The sequence below is a fragment of the Manis javanica genome, chromosome 4 (genome assembly GCF_040802235.1).
Source record: "Manis javanica isolate MJ-LG chromosome 4, MJ_LKY, whole genome shotgun sequence".
In the NCBI taxonomy this organism is placed as follows: domain Eukaryota; kingdom Metazoa; phylum Chordata; class Mammalia; order Pholidota; family Manidae; genus Manis; species Manis javanica.
Window position 1 is genome coordinate 34,252,694 of NC_133159.1, and position 22,897 is coordinate 34,275,590.

The 22,897-nt window shown below is 43.9% G+C and overlaps 1 protein-coding gene across 6 annotated transcripts in view; it reads left to right on the forward strand.

The window, feature by feature from the left end:
* Positions 1 to 22,897, forward strand: part of ST3GAL3 (ST3 beta-galactoside alpha-2,3-sialyltransferase 3) — a 198,650-nt gene that overhangs the window by 84,925 nt on the left and 90,828 nt on the right. For 5 of the 6 annotated variants that reach the window (XM_037002344.2, XM_037002347.2, XM_037002345.2 and 2 more), the window contains one exon: positions 15,842 to 15,884. In XM_037002344.2, the coding sequence (XP_036858239.1) occupies positions 15,842 to 15,884 (43 nt within the window). Of the gene's footprint in view, positions 1 to 5,659; positions 7,398 to 15,841; positions 15,885 to 22,897 lie in introns of those variants that run through there. The other variant, XM_037002346.2, reaches the window with a different exon arrangement.

The window sequence follows — 22,897 nt, forward strand, 5'->3', positions numbered from 1 at the left end:
AGGAGCCAGGTCACCTGAGGCCTCCCAGGTCAAGGAAAGGAACTTGGATTTCATCCACAGTGCAGGAGGAAGCTACATAAGGGTTATTAGAGAATGACATGCTCCATTTATGTTTTAAGCACAAGGTGCTGGCTGCTGGGTAGACACTGGATCATAAGGAGATAGGAGTGGAAGTAGCCAGTGAGAAGTTGCTCCCTACTGGATAAACACAACAAAAAGTGAGACATTGCTGATTCTAACAGATAAGCCACCACTTCCCTGAGGTTGTAATAGTCCATGTCAAGGAAGGACACTCGTTTTTTGCAATGATCTGGAACTGAATCCACACTATCTCCAAGTTATGTCTGTGTAGAAAAACGTTTTATTATTAGGTGCATACACACTCTTTCTGTTTATGTCACTTCTGAACCTTCTAGGAGGTTATATGAATTCAGAACACCAATTTATCCCATTGAAATGGCAATGGAAGAGCAAATGGTTAATTTCAAAGACTAGGTATCTGTAAAAGCACTGTATGCATTCACAGGTCCAACTTGGTACAGGTGTAGGAGATGGGCAGATTTGCATCATCCACGCAACTTCCCACCTGGAAGTGGGCAGAGGACACACATGTGCTCCTCAGTCAAGGGTTTTTATAGTGCCTGGATTTCCAGCTGCTGAGGCAGGAAGGCTGAACTACCAGACTAAACATCTCCCCATCACTGCAGGCTTGCTGCTTTGACACCTGGGAAGAGAGTACATTCAGGTGATGGGAGAGCTGTGCATGCATGTCAGTGCACTGTGCTTGGCTGACTTTGGAGTCCCAGAGTCTTCTGTTCTTATTACAGATTTGGGATCAGTGGGCTGCTGGTGAGACCCGATCTCAACTGCCACCTTCAGAGAGCTGAATTTCCCTGAAAAGTTGGTACATTCAATAAAGAATTTCCATTCAGTATAAGCTGAATTCACATGCAACTTCAAGAATACATTTGTGTACAGTGAGATGCTCTAGGACCTGCAGCCTTGCTCAAACCCAACAGTAGAAAGCTCTGCTCCTGTACTCCCAGAGAATTAGGCCTATGCCTTCCTGATCATTTTCTATTCTAGTTTACATTTCCTTAAAGATCATACTTAAGCTTTCCTGCTATTCAGGTACTCAGTGAGGAACTTCATCAGTGTCCCTGATGACAGCATCAGGGACAGATTAAGAATCTGTGGCATATTCAGTAACAGTCTAGGAATATGCAAGTAGAGCACTTGTCAGGTAAGATCCCTGACTGCGCTGGAGATGGGGCAATCGCTGTTACTCAGGAGCCCCAGGAAGTCTTTGTGGAGAAGGTTACATTTTAGGCTTTTATTAGTGACAGGAGGGAATTACCTTGGCAAATTTAGAGTCACCAAAAGGGAACCCCAAAGTAAAACAGAAACTGAAATGAGGGAAAAGTGCTGCAGAAGAGCCAGGGGAGGCTCCCTACTGCAGCTGTGACATCATGAGCTGCATGTGTCGAGAGCCAGGAACAGCCGGAGCAAGGGACGCCCCAGTGTACAAGGTGGTCAGCAACTGGGAGAGGCAGCCACTGCTGCCTCTGCCACCACAAGCCACACCATTAGCATTGCCCCCTGGCAGCACGGGGTGCAGGCAGAAGAATCAGGTCTTGGGGCCACTCATCAGGTGCCCTTGGCCATCTGTTCATTCTTTCACTTATTCAGTACATTAATGGAGCACTGACTTTGGGCTGGAGCCTATATCAGGTGCTAGAAGTACAAACTCATAGAGTTAGGATTGTTTAATTGTAAGCAACAGAGAAGCTGACCTTGGCTAACTTAAAAAGTATTTATTGGAAGGATGTGGGTGTGCATAGAATCAAATTAAGCCAAACAGCCAGCCCTCAGAAAGGACCTGAAGGGTAGTACCAGGAATCTAGATGGCAACAAATGGTCATCACTTTAGCACACTGTTTTTCTCCTGGTGTTACTCAGCTTGAGAGAGAGAGTCCACCCAACCCAACTTTTGTCAAGTACCTACAATTTGGACAGGTGAATTCCATTGACAGTCTCACTTGTTGCCCACAATGGGAAAAGGGTAGTTCCCTGAAAGAAATTCAGGGGGCTTATCTCTAAATGAGGACAGAAACAACGGATGTGCATTGTAGATGCATGAGCCAGTTGGCAGAAATGTATTAAGTTCCATGAGTTTGGTGGAGAGCACAGAAAAGGGAGCATGTGGGCAAACAGTTTAGATCATAGAAGGCATTCATTCATCATTCATTTAGGATGTCAAGTACAGCTCTAGGGGACAGAGCCTACGTAGAACTGCTCATCTAGCTGAGGAGAGCTAATATTTACAAATTAGAATAAATGCTGTGAGGACAATTAAGTACACTGCATTAAAGGAATATGTGAGAGGGGGCACATTCTAGGCAGGAGGGCAAAGGAATGCTTCTTTGAAAGAGTACATTTGAGCTAAGGTCTAAAGGATAAGCAGGAATTAACCAAATAAAGAGGTGAGGACAAATTTCAGGCAGAAAAATTTCAGGAAAAGTCCCATATTGACAAAGTTCATGGCTTCTTCAAGGAACTGAAAGAAGGCCAGAATGGCCTGAGCAGTGGGCACAGGAGAGAAGACGATAGTGCAAAACAGAGTTGGAAAGGTTGGTAAAGCCCAAATCATGAAGGTCCTTATGACACTGCAAAAATATATATTCGATTTAGCTTTAGTGACATGTGTCTTTTGAAGTATGAGTGGGTGTTCACCAAGTCAGTAAGGTGACTGGGGGCATTTAGATATTGGAAACATGGTCTGCAATATCTCTCAGATGTGAAGGCTGCTTAGAGAGGAGTGGCAAAAGGTGAGGCTGGGAAAACAGAGACATACTAAGAGGTTGCATGGTCTGAACAATAGTGAAAACTACAGTGACAGCAGTGACCATGGTATAGAGGAGAATCTGCATTTACAAATGAGAGAGGGAGGGCACACCAAAAATTTCTGATTGAATGACAGTGCCATTACCAAACAAAGAAGACAAAAAAATCAAAACAGGGCTCGGGGACAAGGTGAAGAGAAGTCTGACTTATAGCATTTTGAGTTTGAGGTGACTGGGTCATTTAGGAGCAATGTGTCAGAAATAACCAATATGAAAAGGAGTTCCAAATAATGTTTTAGGAGAAGAGAAAAGTATGTACAAAGGCATGGAGATAGTAAAGATCCTTTAGAGGAAAACAAAATAGTTCAGTATGGCTGGAGCACAGAAGATGGTAGGAGCAGTTGGGGGTTATGTAGGGACTCAAAAAGTGAAGTTGGAATCATTACTATAGGTCAGACCAAGAAGTATCTTGTAAACCAAGAGACTGGGATCCATTCTGAGAACAATAGAGGCTATTCACAGCTTGTAAGCAGAGTTATGACATGATCATATTTGTCCTATAGAAGAATAGCTCTGGTTACATCATTGGATAATCTATTAGAAGGATAAAACAGGAGGCAGGAAAATCTGGTAGGAGACTGTTACAGTTATTCAGGTGAGAGGTGAAGCTGGCTTCTTAGTCAAGGAGAGTAGAAATTGAGAAAAGTAAGTGGATTTGAGATTCATTTAGAAGATGAAATGAAAAGAACATGGGAACAAATAAAAGAGAAGCAGGAATCGAGGAATTCTCTCAAGTTTCAGGTGGGTAGCTGAGTCAATACTGGTACCAATTATTAAGGTAGGAAATATAGGAGGAGATCCAGGTTCTGCATGTGTGAGCATGGTGGAAATGAACTCTGAGGGGACAGCCTGAGTTATAGGTGTTTGTAGGAGGTGGAAATGTCCAGGAAACAGCTGGATATACCATCTGGAGCTCAGGAGAGAGGGTTAGGTAGGAATGAGAAGTTTGGTTTGGGTGCAATGGCAAGATTGTTGAACAGGTTAAACTGAATTGTGCATGGTGAAGACTAGATAAGGAAAAGTTGAAGAAGGGGAAACCACTGAAAAACAGACAAGACATATAAAACAAGTTTTTTCAGGCATTGAACAATAGATAGCACAGAACACTGATTTCTGGAAGAAGGCAAACAGATGAGGTTAGCTCTATAATTGCCGAAGGTAACAGCCTGGACAACTTTCTAGACCATAGTGCAGGGAAGGAGAACCCAATAAGAATCCAAGAGTCTTCCTAAAAGGAAACAGAACTGAGAATTTGAGGAGGCCAAGATAGCCAGAATTCATAAGCAGAAGACCAGAGAAGGGAGAGCTGCATAAAGGGAGCTCTGGAGACCTGTAGGGTCCCCTTTAAATCCTCACTTATCAGTGTATGTGTGTAAAGAAACTACTGGAAACCAGGGAAAGGACCACTGGAAAGGAGCAGAAAGAATAATCCCTGTAGCTCATACATGGCTGGAAATAGTGGAAAACCATCATAATACATGGAGCATGGCATAATGTATTCAGAAGATTATTGCTTAGTAGTGAGGCAAAATTAGCACTGAAGTCTGTTTTTCCTCAAACCCTATCCCTACAAAGCTTAAAATCGGGCCTTGAAATAATCAAACTGTTTCCAAGTAACTAAACTCCACCTCAAAAATATTTAAAGAATGCACGAATATCCTGTACCCAATTAGGTAAAGTTCATATGGCCCCTATCCAATCAAGAATGATCAGATAATTGAAAAATACAATCCATAATAAGGAGAAAAAACAATCAACAGAAATAGGCCTAGAAATAACACCAATTACAGAATTAGTCGCAAAGACACCAAACATATTTCATATCTTCAAGGTGGACAAAATCATGAAAATATTAAGGAAATATATGTAAAATGTAAAAAAAAGAATCCTAGGGATGAAAAATTAGTGTTTGAGATGAAAACTGTACTAGATAGATAAATAGCAACTTAAACACTGCAGAAGAAAAGAGTAGTGAATTAGAAGAACATTAATAGAAACTTCAAAAAGAAATACAGAGTGAAAAACTATTGGAAAAAAAATGAGCAGAGAATCTGTGAGTGATGAGACTTCAGGCCACCTGATATATGTGTAATCAAAGCCCTCCAAAGAGGGGAAGGGAGAAAAATTTTCAAAGCAATAATGGCCAAAAATTTATTCAATTTGATTAAAACTATAAACCCACATATCCAAGAAACTCAATGAACCCAACACAAGAAAGATGGTGGAAACTACACGAGAGCACATGATAAGCACTCCCTCCTCAGTACACACAGGTCCTTGGCATTTGAGAGTGTAGGGAGAATGGAGGTTCCTACGGCCAGGATCCTCACCGGACCTTAATTGTATGTAATTTGCTTACTGCTAGGCTAATACTTACACACCTGTTGGCAATGAGCCATTATTGTTGGTGTTGCTATATAAAGAGCTCCACCCAGTACTCTCGCCTGAGGCAGAGACGGTGACAGGCTTGCTGCATGCAGACTGCACCAGAGGCAGACGTGATTCCAACACTTGACCTCCCACCGTGAGAATAAAGCTTGCTATAAGCCCTTTTACCCCTAACATACTGTTGTTATTCGGTGTCACCAGAACCAGAGTGAACTTGCCTGGAGGCAATCCCCCTCAATTGGCAGAGTTGGCAGGATTCCCTGCAGACTAAAAAAAATGGAATAAGCTACCTTCATCGGAAGGGTACTTCAGTGGGCTGCCCCTATGGATGGGAAGACACTTGGGTATCCTGCAGTGAGCATGTGGTCTGATGTGGTTTGCCTTCTAGAGGATTGGGCCACTTCCCAGGACAAGGGAGGTGGAGGTGACTTCTGAGGCAGTAGAGTAGGCCCTCTGCAAAATAGGGAATTCCTTAAAGAAACAGAGTGCCCATGAGGCGACTGGAACACTGTGGGATGGCTATTCCTCACAGTGTTAAGAAGGGCTGTAAAGGAGAAGAATGAATTCCTGTGAGAACAATGAGAAGAGGCAACACAAGGATGCAGGCTGTGAGGTGCCATGGAGGAGGTCAAAGATTTGTGGATGACTGAGATGGCATCACTGCAAGTTGCTATGGAGATGGTAAAGGATGTAATGGTAGCACAAGAAGAGACAGCACAAGAACACAAGCTGTGAGGTGCTATGGAGGAAGAAAAGATGTGTTGAAGAAAGAGATGGTGTCACTGTGAGGTACTGTGGAAAAAGTAAAGGCCATGAAGGAAAAGGACATATCTCTAAGCACAAGAAGAGGTGGCACAAGAATGCAAGCTGCTAGGTACTGTGGAGGTGGTAAAACATTCTTTGCATAATAAGACAGTGGTGCTGCAAGGCACTGTGGAAGAAGCAAAAGCCATGAAGGAGAAGGATGTATTTCTGTGAGAAGCACAAGAAGAGGCAGCACGAGAATGCCAGCTGTTAGGTATTGAGGAGAAGGTAATAGAGCTGTTGAATACTGAGACAGCATTGCTGTGAGGCACTGTAGCAAAGGTAAAGGATGTTGCAGAGGAGGCATTCTGGGGAACAAGAAAGTCACCATCAGCCTCAGAAATGGTGGAGGAGCCAGGGGAGAACATGGAGGTAGAGGCAGTGCTGGAGGCACCAACCCCTCCCCTATTGAAATCTTGCCTGATTGTAGTCAAGAAAATAAAGATGCAGCAACCTTAGGATCCTTTGGGAGAGGTGCAGCTCCCTCCCCAGGTGGCGGAGCACTCTATGCTTCATACACAGGCAAAGCTGGTAGATTTGGGCTCCTGGTTTCAGCAGAAACCATCAGAGCCCATACCAGCCTGGCTCCTGTGCCTTTGGGATATAGGAGTGGATGGGGTTATTCTGTTTGGATCAGAGATGGGAAAGTTGGCCTCCCTGACAACTCAACTTGGCCTGTGGCAGCAACTACAGAATGCATATCAGACCCCAGGGAATCATTCACTTCTCGAGTGGGTAATGGCTGCACTTACCACTGTATGGCCTAATCAGGGATGGGATGACTTACCATCCTCCCCTACTAGATGGCAGATGTATACTGAGCTCCAACAGGTGTTCTGGGAGTTGGGCATGTAAAATGCCATTTATAACTCAGTAGATTATGGCCCAGATGCAGAGCTGTTTATGGCAGGGATGAGGGATACAGTGCTGCAAATGGTTTCCTCATCTCTCTTTGGACCCTTTGTGGCTATTCTTGCCCCTCACTTAGGGCAGCCTATAAATTTGGTTACTCATACTGTGGCAGATTTGGAGGAGGTTAAACAATGCGGACATGGAAGGGAGTGCAGGCTACTATTGAGAAGAAGCGTGGGTCTAAAGGGCCCTGTGAAGGTCATGAGCACCCAGATGTAGGTTAATTTAATAGGGGCAGGAGCAGACAGAAATCAGATGGGAAGTAAAAAGAATCTTACTAGCCGCAATTGAAGCTGGAGTGGTGCTTTCAGCCACTGAGGACCAAGAAGCACAGGCTGGAGACAGAGCTACAAGCCTAGCCTGTGTGTCTGCAAGACTTCCTGTGGGAAGGTGAGCTGACTTTGCCTGAACTTGCACAGGGAAAATATTGGGCAATACAGTTTGACCAAGGGGTGGGTCAGGGCACCTGACTTGAGGGACTGGATGGGGACCTCAGAATTGAAATGTCAATGCATTGGCCCCCAGTGAAAGTACAATGTGTCCTGGCTCTGGTGGACACTGGAGCTGAATGCTTACAGATTTATGGCAACCCTGAGTGGTTTTCTGGGACCCCCACTGTTATAGATGGATACAGGGGTAAGGCTATCAGAGTGAAACAAGCCCAAATCCCATTGGGAATAGGGTGTCTAATACTGTGTATGATGTTATACTTACTATTAATTCTCTTACAGACAACTGTAACATTATATCAAGAGATTTTGGGTCTTTTAGGCTACTGGAGAGTGTTTATCCTGCACTTGGCACAAATTCTGAGGCCCTTATACCATTTGGTATGAAAGGTTCTCAGGTGGGACTGGGATGAGATGTGTGTCTGCTTTTACTGCTGCAAAACAGGCATCAAGGCCCTGTGAGCTGGATGTTCATGTGACTAAAGACAGTTATGGCTGGAGTCTCTGGCAGTGGCTTGAATGAACTTGCTAACCTATTGGGTTCTGGTCTCAACTCAGGAAAGGAGCAGAGGTATGCTATACTTTAATAGAGAAACAATTGGCTGCCATGTACCATGCCTTGTTGGCTACAGAGCCCATCATCAGAAAGGTCCTGATACGGTGATAACCACCTATCCCATTGCAGGGTGGGTATGAGACTGGGTCTAAAAATCACAGAGTGGTGTGGCATAGACACCTACACTGGCCAAGTGGGCACATAGCTACAGCAGCGTACTGCCCTCTCTACTAGTCCTTGAATGAAGACCTCCAACACTTATTGGGGCCAGTGACATATACCAGTGAAAGGCGAGAAGAATTTGCTTTAGAGCCATTAGTAGCAGAGCCCTTATCAGGAGGGAAGAGCTTCTACACCTGGAGATGCATGGTACACAGATGGCTTCAGCCATAGGTAGCCCCCACAACAGAGGGCTGTAGCTTTCCATCCTAAGAATGAAACAGTATGGATGGAAGAGCAGTCAATGGGCAGAGTAACGGGCAGTGTGGCTTGTGATCATCCAGGAGCCCTTCCCAATAGTTGTGTGAACTGATAGCCGGACCATCTATTGAGGCGACTGTGGCTACCAGTATGGTACCATGCCAACTGGACGGTTGGTCAATGATGCCCTTAGAAGCAAGAGTTGTGGCAAGACTTTTGGGCCTGTGGTCAGACTAAAACAGTGACAATATATCATGTGACAAGCCATTTGCCACTGGCATCCCCAGGAAACAGTCAAGCAGATGAATTGGCCCAGGTATGTTGGCTAGAAGGAAAGCCTGCCTCTGATGTGACCCAATGGTTACATCAGTGTTTGTTGCATGTGGGGCAGAGGTCAATGTGGGATGTAGCCCGTCAGTGGGGCCTGCTTTTGACCTTTGAAGAAGTCAGCAGAGTGCACTGTGTGCTTTAAAAGGGACTTACATCGAGTCCCGCAGCAACCTGGGAGAATAGCTAAGGGGCTGATACCCCTTGTCAGGTGGCAGATAGACTATATGGGGCCTCTGCCTGTGTCAGAGGAGTATCAGTATGTCTTGGCTTGTGTGAACACAGCTACTGGACTTCTGGTTGCTTTTCCTGTGCATTGTGCAGACTAGCAAATGACCAAAAGAGGCCTAGAACATCTCTTTTCAGACTGTGGCTGACTGCAGGTAATTGAGAGTGATCAAGGCACCCACTTTACTGGACATGCACTACAAGAATGGGTGCAACAATTAGGGATAAAGTGGAAGTTTCATATACCATAAAATCCTACCAGGGCAGGCATGATAGAGAGGTTAAAATCTGGTCTGAAGTCAGACACCAGTAGTCTATAGGGCTGGTCAGTCTGCTTATGGGTAGTGCTATGGCATTTGAATGAGAAGCCCCAGAAAGGGGCATTGAGCCCCATACACATGCTAACATACACTGCTGCCTTCCCTATTGTGGATAAAATGAAAGTTCCTGTGGCAAGGATTCTCACCGGGCCCTGGTTGGCTAGTTCACTACACACGTGTGGGCAATACATTGCTATTGACTCTATATAAAGAACTCTGCCCAGTGGTCTGGGTGACATGGTGGCATGGCTGCAAGGCTGCAGGAGAGCAGAGCAGAGGCTGGAGTGGTGGCAGCACTGAGGACAGAGGCCCAGACGATGGCTGTGTAGGATGACTGTGCAGGCAGAGAGGCACAGAGGATGGCTGTGCGGGCAGAGATTGACTTGTTGCATACAGTCTCTCTCTGAGTGGATGGGATTTTAGTGACTGACCTGCCACCATGGAAATAAAGTTGGGTATAAACCTTTCACCCCAAGAATGTTCTACCATCATTTTCTTTGGTCACACTGAATCCATAGTGAACTTGCCTGGGACTGAAGCCCATTGGCAAGACACCTATACAACTGCAAGTACAAACCAAGGAGGAATCTTTGAAGCTGGAGCTTAGTCACCAGAATAATATTTTGCTACCAGCACTGACTGAAGTAAACCCCAGAGACTCTGTTCAGTGGATGTGGTCTTGGTCATTTTGACACATGGACCAGCAATGGCTGGCCCTCCTGACACAGGACCTTGGGTACAAGGCCTGGAGGCTGGCCTCCTATGTATTCCTGGAGTAATGGCAGAGTGGCCCCCAAAGATCATAGTAATGTATCCTAAACGGGCAGAAGGTAAGAGCATCTTACCAGGGAGTTTTTTATTTTTATGGCCAGTGCATGCACCTCCAGTAGCACTATATATAGACCCCTCAGGAACCCCCATGGGGAGAGGGGTAAAGGTTTGGTATACTAGACCCAGACAGTACCCATTTCCTGCCATGGTCCTCTCACAGGGCCACTCTCTTGCATGCATCCTACTTGATAGACAAGATTTGCCTATGTTAGTGTCATTAAAACATGTATCTTAATACCCTCAAGGTTAATCTCTAAAGTCTTTGTGGATTGGGTACACACCCTAGCAAGAACTGCTACTTGCTGGGCATGCATGGAGCTCCCTATCAGTACTGCTACTGGCTTCCCATAGAAAGTGCGAATTGTGAACTGGGACCAGTTTGAATATAACTGGAATGACCACTTGATGGCAACTGATCTCTTTAGGCTTGAGGACAACTATTATTATTATAATTTTCCTGTGGGAAGTGTGAGTCAGGAACTCATCTAAGTAGAACTGGTTTGAATACAGCTGGAATGACCACTTTGTGGCAGTCCATCTCCTCAGGCTTGAGGATTATCATAATTTTCGTTATTGTCTGTATGTTGTTATCCTCTGTTGCTGTTGTGGAATCTGGTTATAGTGCTCCAGCTCCCTCACACAGGGACCATCATGGAAGATTGTGAGCTTGTAGATTGTGAGGTGAGACTCCTGGAGGGGTGGAGTGTGGGAAAAATGGAAGCTCCTATGACCAAGGTCCTCAACCTGACCCTGAACTACTTGATGATGTAATTGGCCTACTGCTAGGCCAGTGCTTACACACCTGTTGGCAATGAGCCATTATTGTTGGTGTTACTATATAGAGAGCTCCACCAAGTGCTCTCACCAAGGCAGAGATGGGGACAGATGGCAAACGCCACAGAGGCAGATGTGATTCCAGCATTTGACCTGCTGTGAGAATAAAACTTGGTATAAACCCTTTTACTCCTAAGGCTTTGTTGTTATTCATTCTTACCAAATCTGTAGTGAACTTGCCCTGAGGCAGTCCCTCTCAGGCGAGACAAGAGGAAAGGCAGTCTCCCCTGGAGAGCCATGGGAAAGCAAGCCAGGCTTCTGCGGGGAGGTAGAGGACAATAAACAGGTGGTTGAAATAGGGAGTCCAGAGAGCATTATGAGAAAGATTTAAGAAGAGATTTATCAGGGAAGAAAAATCCCACAGGGGAATGAGAGTAAAGCCCTTGGCCCATTTTAACAGTGGCTGTACCTATTACACTTGGGAGACTTAGCTAGCCTGCATTTTTCAAAGACTTCCTATTGTTCCCAAGTGGCCTTTATTTATTCAGGACAACACATTCCTTCTGGTAAAAGCTTCTCCTAACCATGTGTGGCATGTGGGAGTAATAAGCTTTTACAAACCCCTTCGCGATCACTGTGTCTAGGACAGGTGTGAGGAGAGGATCATGCTAGACCACTCCTAGCCCTTCCCTGGGAGTTTTGCCATTAGGAGCAGAGAAACCTGAGTCTCATTCCATTTTCAGGGCAGAGCTGAGGATGTGTGCCTGAGCATTGCTGGTGGCTGTGTTCCCTAACTAGGAGGAACACACAATAGGGGTTAGGAAAGCTAACTCAGGGAGGCCTGGTGGCATTCCAGTCACTTTCGGTCATCCTGAAGCCCTCTGCACCCTGGCCTTCCCCACACTTCGGTTGTGTGAACCATTAAATCACCCTGTTTGCCTAAGTTACTGCAACCAGTGTATTGAACATGCAGGAGACATCGGGGGCAGGGGGTGAGTAACCACAGCCACCTTCATTTTGTCCCCCTCTGTGCCCTTAAAATGTTTTCAGTGTGGGAGGTCCAGAGAAGTTTTTGATACCTCTGAGGTAATAAAAATCCCACAGTCGCACTGAGTCACGCGATTCCAAAGTTAGAGCATCCAGCTTTATGTAATAGTCATAGCTTTTAATTCATTCAGAGCTACCGTGACTTCCCCACCCTGAATTAGGGCTTAGTACCAGCAGGTGCCTGGCCCAGGGGCGGGGCTGTGCCGCTTCTCTTTCTCATCCCACCTCCCCCAAGCTGCTAGCTGCTGTTTCCAATCTCTCTGGAATTGGAGGGGAAGGGGAGAGAAAGAGCAGAAGAGACATAAAATAGTGTTGACACTCTCTGAACTCCAAGTATGAAAAGCCAACTCGTCAGGTGCTCTTGTACTATTTTGGAGGGCCCCTTCAACTGGGGCCTCTCCTCTGCAGTTCCTCTGAGGGGGGCGATGTGCTTACGAAAGCCTTGTCACTCACTCCTTCTGCTGCTCCTGGGACTCCCAACTTCTGACCCCACTTCTGTCCACTGAGGCCCTGTCACTCTGCTGGGCAGATCTTTAGGAAAGGACCTAGAATAACCCCACATTTAGGCATCCTTTTCTGCAACAAGTTCTGGAGGTACAGGCCAGTTCCACTGCAGTCCTCTCCACAGGCAGCCCATCTTGTGTCCTCGACGTTTGTCACGTGGAAGTCAGGCACCTGGCAGTCCACTGTGTTCCCTAATCTTTTAGGGTCAGATGTTAAGCTTCCCTCGCCAGGCTTGAGAGAGACAAGTGAAACCCATTCCACCCATTATGGGAGATTGAGTTCATAACACTACTCTCCGCAAAGATACTCTTCAAATTCTCTCTCTGGGAATCTCTCACAAGCAGTTACTTTGATGTGGGGAGGGCCTATAGAATTATGTGACAAGTTTTCAGATATTTCCTTTGAATATTTGCATCTTAGTGTAGAACTTCACTTTAGTGTTTGAAAGTTATCAGCCTAGAGGCTTGGCTGAAACATTTTTAGCACCCTGTTAGACTAATTTGATTTGAATTTATGACCATTGTGACCAAGTAATCCTGATAATAGCAGTCAACAAATATTTCTTCAGCAGCTACTGTGTGTAGCCACAAGAGAAATGCTTCCAGCCCTCATGAGCTTCCAGGCTAGAACAAGAGCTACAGTTATGGTTGATCCTCATAATCGATCCAGATTCTTGACTTTAAACAAATCAGAAGATGTAGTCATGCTGGCCCTGCATTGTCGCCTGGCACAGCTAGCTAGAGCTGGTACAGGGCTACCCCTTCAGATAGTGTGGGGTCTCCACATGGACTCCAGGCCCTCTTGGCTCTGTGCCTTGAAGCCAGTATCAGTTTGCCGTTTATCCTCACTGGGCTCATACAGTTACCTTTTCTTAAAGAATAAAGTGAAATGTTTCTGGTATTCATTTTTCTTAACAAAAGAGAGAAAACAACAAATAGTGTAAGAGAGCCATGGAAGGGACAGGTAACAAATGACTGTGTGAAACAGCTAATTTAATCAATGAGAATTTTACTGCTAAAAAAAAAAATCAAAAACAGTTTGCAAACTGCGGAGGTGTAGCCTCTGTCTATGAACCAAAAATATGCTGAGGAAACAGAAAGGGGGTTTTTATGCAAAGTTTCCACACAGATTCCCATTCAGGTGTGCTTATGCAAATGATTGGTTGATGCAGGTTGCAGCTGATTGGTTGACTTTCCAGCTGTTGTCTGTTGAGACTAGTTCTGCTTCAGGGAGCAGATGTCAGTTTGTGCTTCTTCCGAGGACACAGAGTATGTGTGTGTGGCCTCCTGTCAGTACGTGGCCATCTGCCTCCATTTTGTTTTGGGCTCAGCCTGACAGAATCCATCTTGTTTTCTGGCATATCTGGATTTTGGGAGGAGGTGGAACTCACTTGGTTTTGTTTTATCTTCACAGGACGTAATTTGTTTAGAAATGCAAAGTGTTCTTACATGTTTAATATGCATTTAGAGTGTGTTTGTGTAAAACAAGAGTCGATAAGCCATTGGAAAGTAACTCTTGGACGTAGTTAGGGTTACAATACAAAAATATGTGGTGAAAAAAAGACATTCCAGCAGGATTTGTTTTCAGTGCAATTAAAATAAGCTGTAAGGGAGGGTGTTGTGTTCTTCCATTTCCCTCATTTCTGTTGTATTCTTGCATGGCCCCTGACCTTTGAGTTTGCAACGAGGAAAACATTCTCTGGCTCAGCTACATTCTCAGCTACAGTGTGGATTCATTGTATGCCCAGAGTTTTAGCTCGGCTCTGAGGAGCAGTAGCAGGATAGTTGTCCCAAGGTTAAGAGCACGTTGGGGAAAAGTGACAGGTATCGGCAAGTTAATGCTATTTTCTTTCTCATGGAATGATAAAACAGGATGTTGAAAGACTATTAAACTTTGAAACTAACTCTCTTTGCAAATTGTGTTTTCAGTGTATTTTTTAAGTTGAAACCTTGTTTTTCTTATTGATTTTTATAAGTTCCTGATACTCAGCAAAGTCTCTCATTGATTTGTCTGAGTTAGAGCAAAACCAGAATTATTTTGAGGAGAGGCTTTCACTTGCCCAAGTGTACTCTCTTGGGAGGCAAGCCACCTGCTGAGTTGTGTGTCCTAATTGGTGTTTTCAGTAGTCAGTAGAGGAATTATTCTCTCACTGCAGCTCAGCTGCTTATGAAAACTAAGAAGTCTGGCCTTACCTGGCCTTGCAGAACGGCTCCTGCGAGATACGTCAGTGTGTAACTTCCCTCTCTTGGCCATTCGTTATTAAAGACCGAGTACCTTGAAAGCCTTGCTCCACGATGTGTCAACTGGCTGTCTGGTCTTCATATTGTTTTATCCTCAAGTTAAGCCAGGTCAACTGAGCGTTGCATTCACAGGCCACCTTATTCTGATGTAGCCACTACACACACGCAGCAATCATTTAACAAAGAGATAGGAAACAATCTTATGATACTTTCTATCATTTTCCTTATATAAATATTCTTGAGGACACAGAAGAAACTTCCCTCAAGTCTTAGTATCAGAAACAGCTGTGACTCTTCTGGTTTATTTTAGGGACACGGTAAACCTCTATATCTATCAGTGCTTTGCGTTTAGTTTTTGCTGTGAGAAATCTTGGGAGCAGATCTTTAATCCCCCTCAAGCAAGCACACAGGACCTTGGGACACCCACTTTTGGTATTCTTATCCTGGCTACATGTTATTATTTTTCATATGTTTATTTCCCTTTTGGCCCCAGATTTCTTTGTTTTTAAAATCCTGCACTTCGTACAATTATGTAAAACTGCTCCAATTTCATTTTAGAATGAGGGAAGATAAAAAGAATTTAAATAATGATTTATCATTTGTTGCGGTCTTAACAATTTGTTCTTGGATTTCATTTTAAATTTCCTATTCTTCACGTAATTAGACTTATTGTCTGATTGTCACAAAGAGGATCTTTGCTATGGATTTGAGGACACCTTAGCTGCTGTCTCTTTACCCCATAATTAATATGGCTGATTCAGCAAAAATAGGGGAAATTAGAGCTTAGAGGAAGAAGAGGTTGCTTTTGACCCTCTTACTTCTCCAGAGGTCCAGTTTGGTGGTTTACTAAGTGTTGGTTTCAAGTACCACATTTAAACAGGAAGGTAATTATATATCAGCATAGGGCTGGTTGGCTGGCCTAGGAGGCCTGGGCAATACCTGTCATCGGACCTGGTCATTCACAAAAAAGGCATTCAGCAAGATTTTTGTGTCTTAAATTTGTTGTGGCTTATATATTTGGATCTGTTCTTTAAAGCAGTTGTCTGTCCTCCCGGTCAAGATCTGGGGACTGCAATCTGCTACTGCCAGCAGTGATTTGACTTCAAGTGACATTCTCTGCTTTTCTTTTCTTTTTCAGAGTATGATCGGTTGGGCTTCCTCCTGAAGCTGGACTCTAAACTGTGAGTAGATTGAGGAAGTGCCTTGACTCTGGGGTAGATGGGCCTGTGAGACCTGGGGTCCAACTTTGAAGGGTCTGTTCTCATCATTGCCGTGGCTGTTGGGGATTTCCGGGGGCTCCTGTTCTCTGTCAGCAAGAATCTTGGAGCACGTTACAGCCTGCAGGGGCCTGGAGAGGATGGGATTGTGGGTGTAAACATAAGGACTTAGACTGGCTGGCCCAGGGAAGGAGCCACTGCCAGGAGTCTGAGGGACAAAGTGGAGGATGGTGCAGTCACAGAAGGAGGCAAGGGCCTCAGAGCCGCTCTGCAGCCTGATACACAGAGTCCACCCTCATCAAGCTTCCTGCCCCACTTTAGCTCCTGTAACTGCCTCCCAAGTGACCCTCCATTTCCCTCTGCCTTTGCGTGTACCTGTTGTCTGCACCTGAAATTCCCTTTCCTGTTTGTCCTGTAGGAAAACTCAAAGACCACCTCCTCCCTACACAAATGAATTATTCTTTCTCTATACTTACTGTGAATTTTAGCTGTCACCAATTATCTCATTGTACTATAATTAACTGTATAATAATTGTTAATTTATTAAAAGCACAGGCTCAGAGCCAGGCCAAGCTTGGTTGAAATCGTAGAATGCCGGTTCCTCTTTTTTGTGATTTGGGGCAAGCTACCTAACCACTCTGAGCCTCCGTTTTATCTGTAAGATGAGTACAATATACCTACCTCATAGGGCTGTCATAAAGATTTAATTGAAATGATTAATTCATAGGGACTTTCAAGCACAGGGTATCTAAACCTTTCAGAAGCCTTCCTGGTTCTGGCCTTGCTGGCCTCCTAGCACCTAAACTGTGAGGTATATGTTTGTTAGGTGCTCACTAAACCCAGAACACATGGCTGCACAGATGATGGCTGGGTGACTGGGCACTTCCCCCATTAGTCTGGGGTGTTTTGAGATGGTGATATACCCACTCTGTTCATGCCCTGCATAGGACCTCTCACATGGCTGATGTGCAATAAATGGCTCCAAACCTGTGGCTCCATTCTTATTTGTCATTTTTTCACACTTAAGTCCTTGTTCTGTATCAGACAGATGTAAAAGATCAGAATTGTGTCTCCTTTCTTCCCTCTCTTTTTTAAAGCCTTGATCACAGCTGCTTCTAATTGTAATGGCTGCACTACATACAAGATACCAGATCTGGGCCATTTGGTTTTCCCACTGAATTGTCTGGCATCCAGTCCCTCTTCCTGACATCTGGCTCCCTGGCTCTGGTGCTTCATCATACTATGAGTTCAGGCGTTGTAATTCTCCTAGTTTTTACACAGCATGAATGCAGCCGCAATTGAAGAATAGTGTGTTCTTTATGCCAGGCTAGTAGAGAGATACCAGCCACATGTTAACATCTGGAGAATGAGGCTTGATTATGCTAGAAAGCCACAGGCTTCACTTTGAGAAAATTCTTAATTTAATGCTCTGAGCAAAAAGCAAGTCAAGTATAAACTATAAGTAAGTGAAATGCCACCAGCACAGAAGAGATGTAGTAATTTACCAAGTTGAATCACATTGATGAACAAAAGACATGTTATCTAGGACATGTTAACTATAGTATTTAAACTGTCTCCAGCAGTGTGGGGAGGGGAATTAGGAGAACACTCCTGCCCTGCTGTCCTGACAGTTGGGTGGTACAAAGTAGGCTATGATGTAGCTTTCAGTTGTGTATCAGACTGGTTCCATGACCATTTGAGTCATTTTGTTTTTTAGCCCAGGGAATTTGCTTGGCCTCATTAGTTTAACTCACAGTTTAAGGTTACAAACAGAACTTTCCTGTCTCTTACTGCAAAGGCTTTTCCAATCCAATGATGAAAGCACAGATATGTGGGAAAGGTTTTTACCCCCTTCCAGGGAGGAGTTTCCAACTTAAGAATTCAGGATTTTAGAGGTAATTCCTTAGCAATGTTCCACTCTCCCATTCAGAAGTCTTTCTCTGCTGTGTTTGTTCAATTTCTGATGTATAGGAAAGGACCTGAACTTGGATGAGTACTGGATTTGAATTCTGCCCCTGCTGCTTAGAATCACATGATCTCAGATAATTCATTTTAGCTCTCAGAATCCCAATTCTCCCTTATGAAAAATGTAGATGATAATACCTACTTCTGAAGGTTCTTATGAAGAGTAAAAGAAAGAGTGCTACAAAGTATGAGTAAATATACAAATGCAAGGATTTCTTTTTATTTATATTGACTGGATTCATTTATCTTCTTAAATATTAAGAATTCATATGTTCTGGAAAATTTTCAGTCATTATCTCTTTTAAATTATTGCCTCTGCCTCTCTCTACTCCTCTTCTGAAACTCTGTAATAGGGGTTGGTCAACTTTTTCTGTAAATGGCAGGTAGTCAATATTTTAGGATTTGGGGGGCCTTATTGTCTCTGTTACAAAACTACCCAACTCTGCTGCTATACTGTGAAGGCGGCTGTAGACAGCATGTAGACAAAGGAGTGTGACAGTATTCCAGTGAAACTTTATTTATGGACACCGAGATGTTCATATGATTTTTATGTGTCATGAAATATTATTCTTAGGATTTTTTTCCTGACCATTAAAAATGTACAAGACATTCTTAACTCATAGGCCATACAAAAAACAGAAAGTGGGTTGGATTTGGCTCACAGATCATAGTTGGCTGACCCTTAATTGAGAATGCAGCACAGATATATCTGCATGAGAATTATCTCCCACCTCAGGTGCTTCCTAATCATAAAATCCTGTCATATAGAAATACTCTCAAAATATCTCTGTATCCAATGATACCCCCCAAATGTGGAAATAGATGTTTTGGATTTTTTTGTCTTGACTATATTCTTTTCATTCTCTTTGCAGAATTGTTTTCTATTGTCTTTGAGAATTCCCTAACGCTTGCATCTATATGGCAAATCTCTTGTCAACACTATGAAAATTATTCAGAATGTTTATGTGCAGAGCTATGCAAAACCTTGTCTTTTAACTGCAAGCTTTGTTGTTCAGGAAGGCAGCTGTGGAGATTAAAAACATGGGCTGTGGAGTCAGATTTTTAAGGCCCAGTTCCATGTCTTACTAGCTTTAATCTTGCATGGGTTACCTAACTGCTAAGCTTCAGTTTCCTCTATGAAGTGGGGATAATAGTAATTGGCCAAAGATGAGATTTAACCTGTCCTGGACCCTTGTCAGTGTCTGATAAACTGGGAAGGATATAGTCCCAAAATGAGTCTTGATCCTCAGCTTGCCTTCTGCTCCATGCCTCAGATTTTATTCTTCGCTCATTCACTTAGCAAATATTTCTTGAATACCAACTATGTGCCTTGTAATTGGAATAAAACCGAAAATTCTAAGCCATATGAACAGGCTTACAAGCTTAATTGAAAAGATGTCTTGTGAGCTAAAGTCTTAGTGAATGAGAAGGGAGTAAATGAGAACAGCAAGGGAGTGTAGGAAGTAGTATTTCTGGATAGCATGAGCAATGAATAGGTTTTGTTTTGTTTTTTAATAAGGAAGACATACTGGTGGCTTGGAAGGATAAATGGAATACCAAGCGGAGATGAGGGATCCTCGGATAAAGGGGGTATACAAGAAAGAGCAGCCTCCATCACCCAGGGCTGTAGAGGAAATGATGTTTTCAGGGGAGACCTGAGTTTCTAAAAGCAGAAAACAGAGGAACATTCACTGAAGAAGCTGAGGATGTAAAGAAACAGGGCTTCATAGCACACAGTGGAAAGTTAGAGTATGGTACAGGGGAAGAGAAGTGGGAGATTGGGCCACAGAGAAACAGAGCAGTGACTTGAGCATGAGAAAACTGAAGAGGATGCAGCTGAAGGAGTGAACAAGAATAGCCAGGATGTGAGGTGACAAGTATGTAACTGAAGGAGAGAGCAAGGGTAACCAGGATGTGAAGCTGGTGGTAGGGTTTTTCTGGCCTCAGGGTTGCCTCAGAATTAATCTTGCAGCCCCCCTAGGGGCGGGCACTCTGACTGCTGGGTACACTCAGTTACAGCCTGACTGGATTATACCTCCAGCGGGTTCAAGTCTGGTCTCTGGGGAGGTTTTGGGCTCTTTGAAAGGAGTCTGCTGTTCAAAGTTGAGGGGCCTAGGGAAAGGCTCAGGGTATCGGCTGCTGCCCCAACGTCAAGATAATTAAGCACTTCCTGATTCATTCAACAAATGTCTTGAGCAACTATGTGTTAGACAGTGTTCTGTGCTCTGAAGATACCCAGTAAACAAGGTGGTCAATAAACAAAAAGTAATAAGTAAGTAAAGCTTTCAGTATCTTGGTAGTTGATAAGTGCACAGAAGAAAATAGAGCTGGAGAAGAAATTTAAATTTAAATCGTATAGTCAGGGTAGAACTCACTGAAAGGTGACATTAAGACTCAAAGGAAGAGGGGAGGTTAGTCCTGCCAGCATCTGGAAGCAGAGTATTCTGGACAGAACTCTAAGGAAAGTTCAGTCCCAGTTATGAGGAACATGACACCAGGAGCCAGGACTGTGTCATTAATCCAGCAGAGTGAAGTGCTATCTGGAGCCTTGAAGGAGCCAGACCCTGGTGTCCAGGTGGGTTTCCTGAGCTGATTTAATTAATGGAGGTTTTATCTGTTTCTGCTGGGCATGGGTAGGTGCTCTGAGCTCTGGGAAAGCTCCTGTCTGCTGCCACAATGTGGTGTTTTATAGTTGCCATGTGGGCAAGAGCATGGGTACTTCAATGCTCACCCTAATTTCATAAGGAATTCTATGTGAAGACAAAGATATGATAACCAACACCAACAACTTTTAACCCCAAAGGCTTGTGAAAACCAAGTCAACTGTGAAAGGCCTGTAAACGTGGGGCAGTCTAAAATATACTCTGAGGCATAGTTTAGCCTTTCCAGAATAGCCTGCCAAGTTCCCTATGGCTGCAAGGGGAAAGTGTTTATTGAGCACCTACTGTACACCCAATGCCAAACTAGGTACTTTCTGTGTTACCTATTCTCACAGCAACCACTTAGATGATCTCATCAGTCTCATGGCTTCAAGTATCCCCTGTATGCTGATGACCCCAGATTTATAGTTCAAGCCCAGTCTTCTTTCCTCACACTCCAGACTGACTTATCCAGTTGCCTCCTTTACTTGGATTTGACACCTCACCCTTAACATGTCCAGAACCAAACTCCTGGGTCACACCCCTTGCCACCCGGAATCTCCCCTACCCCAGTAAATGGCAACTTTATCTTTCCAGTTGCTCAGGTCAGAAACCTTAGCATCATATTTTTGAAACTAATCACCAGCAAACCCTGTTGGCTTTATCTTAAATATCTTGAGATCCAACCATACTTGCTACCTCCACTGCTATCACTGGCCAGACATTCATCTCCTGCCTCATTATTGCACTCAATTGCTCTCCCTGTTTCACACTTAGTCTACTTCCACACTGAAGCCAAAGTGATCCTGTGAATGCAAGACAGATGTGGTTACTTGTGTGATCAGAACTCTCCAGTAGCTCCCCATTTCTTTTAGAACAAGTGCCAGAGTTTTTAACCATGTTCAGCCAAGACCCTCCAAGGTCTAGAGCCCTGTTTTCTTACTAGTCTCCTTGTTTATTGTTCCATACTGACCTCCATGCTGTGCCTCAGATAGTCCAGGCCCGTTCCTACTTCAAGCTCTTGGCATTTGCTCATTGCTTTGTTTGGGACACTCTTCCCCAGATACCTGCAGAGATTGCTCATCCCTCACCTTTTCAGATCTTAGTTCAAATGACCCCTTCTTAGTTAAGTCTTCCCTATGCATCTGTCTCACCTGAGGGGGACTGCCCCCAGGCAAGTTTACTCGGGATTTGGTGAGACTTAATAACAACAGAATGTTAGGAGTAAAAGGGTTTATACCAAACTTTATTCTCATGGTAGCAGGTGAGAATCACTGGAATCACATCTGCCTCTGGGGTGCTTGCAATCCTTCTCCATCTCTGCCTCTGGAGAGAGAGCACTGGGCAGAGCTCTTTATATAGTAACACTGAAAATAATGGCTCCTTGCTAACAGGTGTGTAAGTATTAGCCTAGCAATAGGCCAATAACATCATCACATAGTTTAGGGTCAGGTGAGGATCCTGGCCAAAGGAACTTTCATTTTTCCCTGCAGCATTCCATCCCCATCCTCCATCGATACTCCCTGTTTGCCTTATTGTGTCATTTTTCTCTAGGGTGTTTATCACTACTGTAATCCCATGTTTTACTTACTTGTTGATTATCTGTCTCCACCCACTAGAGAGAGAGGACAGGAGAGTTGTCTGCTTTGTTTCGATACTGCTTCCTAGCTCTAAAACAGTGCCTAGCACTTAGTGATTGCTCAATAAATATTTGTTGAATGAATGAATGAATTGGTGGAGTACTCAGGGAAGTAGTATTTAAATGGATTTCAACAAATGAGAAAGTAACTGTAGAAGTGATTTATCTGTGTTCACAGAACTCTATGTGATCAAGCCGCATTCATGCAAACCTTTCCTGCCTGGCTCCAAACTTTCCACTCATCCTGCTATTCAACATAGATTTCTGTTCTTCTAAATCTACACTGTCAGTTTTATCCTAAATTTGAACAGCTACATTTTAAGCTTTGTAAAGGCAGTAACCATCAGTTCTGCTCACCGATGTATTCCCAGTGCCCAGTATAGTGTTTGCGGTGCATAGTAAATATTTAATAAACATTTGTTGAAGCAATTAAGGACAGAGGAAAAGGGCATAAGAAAGAACAGTGCCACATTTAATAACAAAACCCAAATCCCCTATATATCAGTATTAGAAGATTTGAGGGGAATGGGAAATGCAGTATCTCTCACTTCAAGAACTGCTGCCAGTGGCACATTGACTGTTGACTTCAGACAGCACAGATTCTCTTTAATGTGAGAGAGAGGGGGGGAAAAAAACAAAACAGAAAAACAAGAAAACTTTTCTCTTGGTTCCTCTAAGCAAAGATAAAAATATTTCATTAGCGATTAAAAAGATGACAACAGATATGCTTCAGA